General features: G+C 33.6%; 1 protein-coding gene across 1 annotated transcript; it reads left to right on the top strand.

Annotated features, from left to right (window-relative positions):
• Positions 1-2,209: 2,209 nt before the first annotated feature.
• LOC123711981 (lymphocyte antigen 75-like) lies at positions 2,210-6,653 on the top strand. Its single transcript, XM_045664878.1, has 6 exons — positions 2,210-2,265; positions 3,328-3,441; positions 4,079-4,219; positions 4,905-5,099; positions 5,456-5,698; positions 5,902-6,653. The coding sequence occupies exons 1-6, from the start codon at positions 2,217-2,219 to the stop codon at positions 6,087-6,089; spliced, it is 930 nt and encodes a 309-aa protein (XP_045520834.1). The 5' UTR covers positions 2,210-2,216; the 3' UTR covers positions 6,090-6,653.
• Positions 6,654-6,933: the final 280 nt, after the last annotated feature.

The raw sequence follows: 6,933 nt of genomic DNA, 5'->3' as shown, positions 1-6,933 counted from the left end.
GCCTAATGATGTCCAAACTAGAGATATAAAGGGATTCAGGGGATGACGGGGCGGGAAGGAGGGATAAGTGGTTGCTATGACAGATGACTCTTTTAGTCGCCCTATAGTTGTTGGTTCGAAGGGAATTAACGATCTTAAATAAACTTGTGATATACTTTAGACGTACTTATTTAAATAATTCATTCGAAGTGCAATCCTAATACGGGAAATATAAGCAGTGGATCCGTTCCGCCTGCGACAGGTTTTGGTAGACGGACTTTATACAGTCAGGCTACGACGGCTGCGTGATATATTTTACTTTTACATTTTAAATGAGAATAATAATAGCCTTTTAATTCAGATGCTATTTCCTTTAAATATGATTCTATTTCAATCTTCCTTTAGGTATCTTTGTGTCCATTTTTTGAGAATGCCTACTCCAAATCCCGCCATTCCTCTCTGCCATGTACCACCTGGTGTTGGGTTACATGGACACCAATTGAGTACTAGAATCTACTTCTATCTCGTTATTGTCGTAATAATAATATACAGAATAAATTTACACGTTTCTTTTATTACATACTATATGGCATCTTTTCATACTATCCTTTAATGTACCCTACAATATTTGTCTTAGATATGAAGGGGTACAATAAATTGGAAAATGTATCAGTTCTTTTTTTTATGTTACAGGGGGCAAACGGGCAGCAGGCTCATCTGATATTAAGTGATAACTGCGCCCATGGACACACAAACTGCCAGAACGCGCGACAGCGCGCTGCCGGCCTTTTAAGAATTTGTACGCTCTTTTCTTGAAGGACCCTAAGTCGAATTGGTTCGGAAGTAGTTCAGTTCTGAAATCTGTCTAAGCTTTTTTCGCTAAATTTGTCACGGTAAAACTGAATGACGATTCCTAAATTAATCACATAGTATTCGTTAATTATCTATAATTAAGTTAATAATAGAAGCTTAGGTCAGTTGAATGACCGTCATAAGAGTTGTTGTGTAGCGATTGGATATACGGTAAACATATTTACTGAATAGTTTCAGTACTCTTAATGAATGGTTCAAAGTCCGTACCACACACACGTGAATTGAACTTTTACGTATTACAATACGAATATCGTAAATTTATTCGGCCTTCTATTTTCAAATTTACCATCGCGTTTTTGTAAAGCGAATTTCCATTACATTACTACAATTACGAAGCTTGAGAATTAAGACCCGAAAGTCACCTGATTAATTTAGATGCGCGCTCCGTGCCTCGCGATTCAAAATCTTCGACATAATCTCTAAATTCGGGTCAGGCTCATTGGATTAACGAGAATTCTACTTTCCTTCATAATTAGCTTTTATATTAATTAAGCATATTCAAGGTTTTAATGATTTTGTTTACAGTTTTCATTACTTTATGAGAAGGTCAATGTATATAGTATTGTCTTTTGTTAACATAGTTTTTACACATTGAAAGAAAACACTTTTTAACCGGATTCAAGCTACGTATTATTATGAACTATGTATGTAAAGCAACCTATAATAACTCAAAAGGCTTTTGGTTTATCACCGAAAATGTATTTTGTTTAAGAGGAGCTTGGGATGTTTGATAAACTACATATTTGAATTTTTGTTACTCAAATCCGACAGAGATAGGATAGGATTTTCTGAAAAAATATAGGTAAAGACAAATTCCTTAATAATCTCGCTATTAGTAGGTAAATACGAATTATTTTAAGAAAAGGTATTATAGGAATTAATTATAGCTATAGAGATGTTTCATTCAGCTAATTTTTGCCGAAACATCGGGCAAAGTGGACAAAAATAAATTAATGAATCCTTAGAAGTTTCTCTTTGTTGGAATATATCGAAATGTACATGAGGTTTGGTTTTCATACAATTTTCCGTCCAATTAAGCGAAGTGAAAACAGACCGAGAATGTAGATAGAGATAATTTAATGTAATAATTTGATAATTCATCTTGGTTTAATTTTGAGATATAAATTTTTGCTACTACACAATGGTTATTATGGTGGCTAGGTTGTGTGACTTTTAAAATAATATTATATAGTTACAGATAGTTTACAAATCAGTAGAATTGATAAAAAAGTAAGGAAGCATATTTATTTTATAATACACACGACATCTTACCGCATCCGACTTCAACCACAATTACAAAAAGGAATTAATAAATGTTTAAGTTGTAATTATTTCTCTGTAGTTCGTGATAGGTGGTCATTGAAATGGGAACTAAATTATTTGTTGCCTTCTTCCTAGTTTTTAATATTTATGGTAAGTTTTTTAATTGTCAATACTAATAATAATGTGCCCTTCAATAATGCCATATAATTCATTCATATTATATAGTATAACAAGTATTCTCGAATAGCAAACCCACCGTTTCTTCAAAATTTTGCATTTCGCGAGTTAAGTTCGTCGGCGGTTGTTGTATGGAAATTTTTAAACAATACTCTTCGTTTGAAGCTGGGTAACAACTGACTTTAATGGTTTAAAATATGAGCTTATAACTAACATAAAATTAAGAGTAGTGGGGTTGTGACGCTAACAAAACAAAGTTAGCTTATCTAAGGGTTCATAAATCAAAACTCAAAAATCATTTATTTATATAGGTAACACAATGTACACTTATGAACGTCAAAAAAAAGAAATATACATTAAATGCTTCTAATTTTACATTTACTGCCAGTTCTCAAATCAAGGGCGTAGAACGGAAGAGAAGAACTGGCAATAAACTCTCCCACACTCTTTTTAATCGCCAAGCTTTTTGTTTTACACAATCTAAATGACACTTATGTTATAGTCTATATATATCGAAAACGAGAATATTAAAATACAATTTATAAGTGTGGCAAAAACTAAAGGGCTCAATATCGGCTTCAAGCGTTCGATTATTGTTATTTATTATTATTACAGAAATATATACATTATCCTTACAGACTATTGTTTAAATTACGCTTCTAATTATTACATGTAATTTAACTTAAGTTGGTTTACATAACTCGCGTTATGATTTGACTCACTCACTTTGTTATAATCAGATATTTTTAGCTTTGCCAGTTATTTGTTAGTACAAACCTTTGTGTGTTGGCATTGCGTAATGTCAGATAGCAAACATTTTTTATAAAATACATAAATGGGACTACATGTTCATTATTTACGATAAAGTACTTTAAGAATAGGTAATTATATAGTAATGGTATATTTTAGGAATGAGGAGGAGGGGATAACAAGATTAAGATCGTTTTAATATTCCACCTACCTATAATTATATAAACGATAATTTCAGGTAGGTATTATATATGTATGATATAACATTATTCTATTTATTTTCAGAATGTCGTCAGTACCGCTATGACTATAAGTTTGTAACTGAAGTTGACGGTTGGATAAAATTACACCAAGTTCCTGCTACCTGGGATGAAGCCAGATTGAGATGCCAACTAGAAGGTTACACACGTGTGAATTTCAATATACTTTATATTCAGAGGTCAACTTAGAGAATATGAAAGTTAGCTTGATTAAATATATAAATAAAACATTAATTTGTTCAAAAGTATATAAAATCGTGTCAGTAAAGTCTGGGTCATGTACTCTGGACTCCCATGCCCGAGAATGAAGGTTCGAAACCCGGCTGTGCTGAGACTTTTTGTCTATTTGCGCATTAACACTCGTATGGTGAATGAAAACATCGTCAAAAAATGGTTTGTACATAATAGACAATTATTGAGAGTAAAAGCGATAAAAATTCAACGATTATTTACTATCTTTCTTGTTATAAAAATAATAATAATATACTTAAAACTAAATTTATTCCAGCTATATGTTCTCAGACCAGTTGGGCTGGGCTACTCATTAATTTTCTGCAATTAACAGTTTCTAAGAAAGTAATTGTGGCATCATTAAACTACAGAACCAAGTTTTTTATATTAGAATTGGTACAACAACAATATTGAATCAAGTTATCATTTGTTCCTATCTTAGTACTAGTACGAGTGATTTTGTAAATGCCTATAACGTGAATATGTAAAGATGTAATATGGTCGCGTCAATTATATGTTAAATATATATTTATATATTATTTTAGGAGCAATACTGTGTTCACCTAATACGATCAACCTAGTGGAGGTAATGAAGATTGTCATGAGAAATACTAGGGCCGGGATATCCGGGGTGTTTACAGGCACACACGCGACATTCTCTAAAGGAGACTTTCATTCAGTTGATGGTAAATAAGTTTTGCAAAAAAAATGGTCATTAAAGGTTATATAATTTGCAGTCCAGAAGTTTTGTTTGAACGATCAGACGTTCTTTTTCATCCTTAAGGGTCGGTCAAATCTAACGGAAAATGGGTCGATCATATCAACCGTCACGTCTATTCAATCAAAATAGACCTCCCACTTTACACTTGTCAGTTTCTGCGTAGCATCTACAGAGCGATTGTGCTGTGTGACATTGATTTTTTTAATGAAGCCCATTGAAGTAGTTGTGTCCTTTCAATACTAAAAGAAAATCGATCAAAATATATTTATCACACGACGTTGCTGGTCTTACGTCGACCGACAACGCGTTGATGGAAACGAAATAGACGCTATACGTTCGACGCACTTATGTATCATCCGGTTGAGTGTGAACGGTCGTGGGTTTTTCTGTATATTTGTTGGTTCTGGCGTTACGTGACCGACAATATGTGACGAATACTCCGTTATACGTGAACCGACCCTAAGTTATGACTTTTAAATTAATTATATGTTATACTTTTTTACATTGTGTCCTATACCCTAACCGTTGTTCTATTATATATAGAATCCTTTTGTTTACAGTAATTGCTATTTTACAAAGCATGTACGGAAGAAATTATTTTATAAAATAATGTTATAGAAAAAAGATATGAATATTTTTTTCCAATACAGGTGTTCCCCTAGGCAAGATGCCGGTAGAGTGGATGCCAATGGAGCCAGACAATGAGAATAATAGTGAGAGCTGTATCGTGATGCTTAGAAATGGAACCATAGCTGATGTCAACTGTGACGATGTGTTTCCATATATCTGTTACAGAAAACGTTCAAAAAAGGTGGTTTTAACTGAATGTGGGACTGTTGATACAGGTGCAAAATATTATTCTGGTTTATTATCTCCTACTTACTGTGTTTTGACTGTACTACGCGGCCTCTCATTACGAAAACAATTCCTTCGAGAACTGGCACAATGCACAGTGGCCCTGTGTAGTTAGGAAGTTAGGAAGTTGTGAAGTTTACACATACTCGTAGATAGAATCTTACTAAATAATACTCCATCAATCTAAAAGGCAAGTAGGTGATCAGCTTTCTGTGCCTTTTGGGTCTAAGGCAAGTCGGTTCCCTCCTGATGCTTTCCTGCACCCTTTGAGCGAACGTCCATTTGTGCTCAGCAGGGGACCAAACTTCAGAAATGAGAGTCGCACGCTGAAGCCAATAAGTTTCAGGTTACAAACTGGATCAAAGAACCGGAAGTTGTTATAAGTTTCACACAGATGACAGAAATTGGACGCGTGCATTCATGACGTGTGCAGCTGAGGGTGGACATCTTGCTATCATCAACAGTGATGAAGAAGCCAATGTAATGAGGGACCTTTTCAAGATGCACGTAGCTGGCAGTATTCGGTATGACACTGTCTTGATGGGGTTCCACGATTGGGGAGAACGTGGTGTTTGGACAACGATACATGGTAGGTTCTATGACCAGTACTAAAACTTTTCGAAGACAATATAATATTTAGAAATCTAAAAAATCTCGTAGGTATTGGTAGTGGTTAAAGAAAGAACACATATATAAATTCTCGCTATAAAAAGCTATATATATTTTTACTTGAATGGCTACTTACGGGATTTCCATATTTCCAGTGGATTTTGATAATCGTTTGTTTTATAGGTCAATCATTACAAGAGGCTGGGTATGACAAGTTTCAATCTGGCCAACCTGATTCAGCGCCTCCAGGCGAGTACTGTGGAGGAATGTTCAGGGCTGCGACATTGAATGATGTGTGGTGTCATGAAAGTCTTTCTTTCATCTGTGAGAAGACTGTTGACAGTCTACTGGATTGGAATGATAATTATTAGTTTAATTCGTCTTTTTTATTTCTTGTAAATTTCCTATTAAATTTTTTTTCTATTTAAGATGTTCTGAAACATATATTTTTTATTTTATAAACTTTGATGAGGATGATCGACCTTGACCGATCGTTACATTACTATTCTGTTACCTTTAATGTTTGCCTCGGGTTATGCTAGACGCATTTTTATTTCAATAACATTTTTGCCAATTATATTTTATTAATAGTTACGTCCTCAATTTTGTATTACTAGTGAGTGTTTGTGCGTATTGTGAACTATTGTAAAGATAAAGTATTTGTAGTATATTATTAGTCTAACCTCTCTTATTGTTCAAACTAATATTTTCTATATCCTTACGACTGCCAAATGTGTGCCTTTTATGTTAAGAATATAAGGAAACGAGGTATGTACTCAGGGAATATTATTTTATTATCAAATTGGGTATCAACGGCTACCGAACCGTTCTTTGTGGTATAAAGAGCATGATTTTATTTCGTTTCGAATTTTTTGAAAGCTTTATGGTTTCTGGATTTAAGACTACTGCTGTTCTTCTAGTAATCTAGTATTTTACTTAGGTTTTCATCGTTGGTGTCGAAGTGTTGCGAAATATTATATTTATATTACAAATGATTAAACTAAATGTATTGAACTTAGTATTATCCTCGTTATCAAATTCAAAATGAATTAATTAATTTTGTCTGCAATTCAAATTTTCTTTGAAAAGTTGGTTCGTTTGTTAATTTAATTAGACTGGAGTTTGTTGGCCTTGTTTTATTTGTGAGGGCCTTCATATTTCTCAATTTAAGTGCCTTTTAACCTTAGGGTTTAGTTCCGATACAATAGCCATAAA

Source organism: Pieris brassicae, chromosome 7 (genome assembly GCF_905147105.1).
Source record: "Pieris brassicae chromosome 7, ilPieBrab1.1, whole genome shotgun sequence".
Classification (NCBI taxonomy): Eukaryota; Metazoa; Arthropoda; class Insecta; order Lepidoptera; family Pieridae; genus Pieris; species Pieris brassicae.
This window is presented reverse-complemented; position numbering and strand designations above follow the sequence as displayed.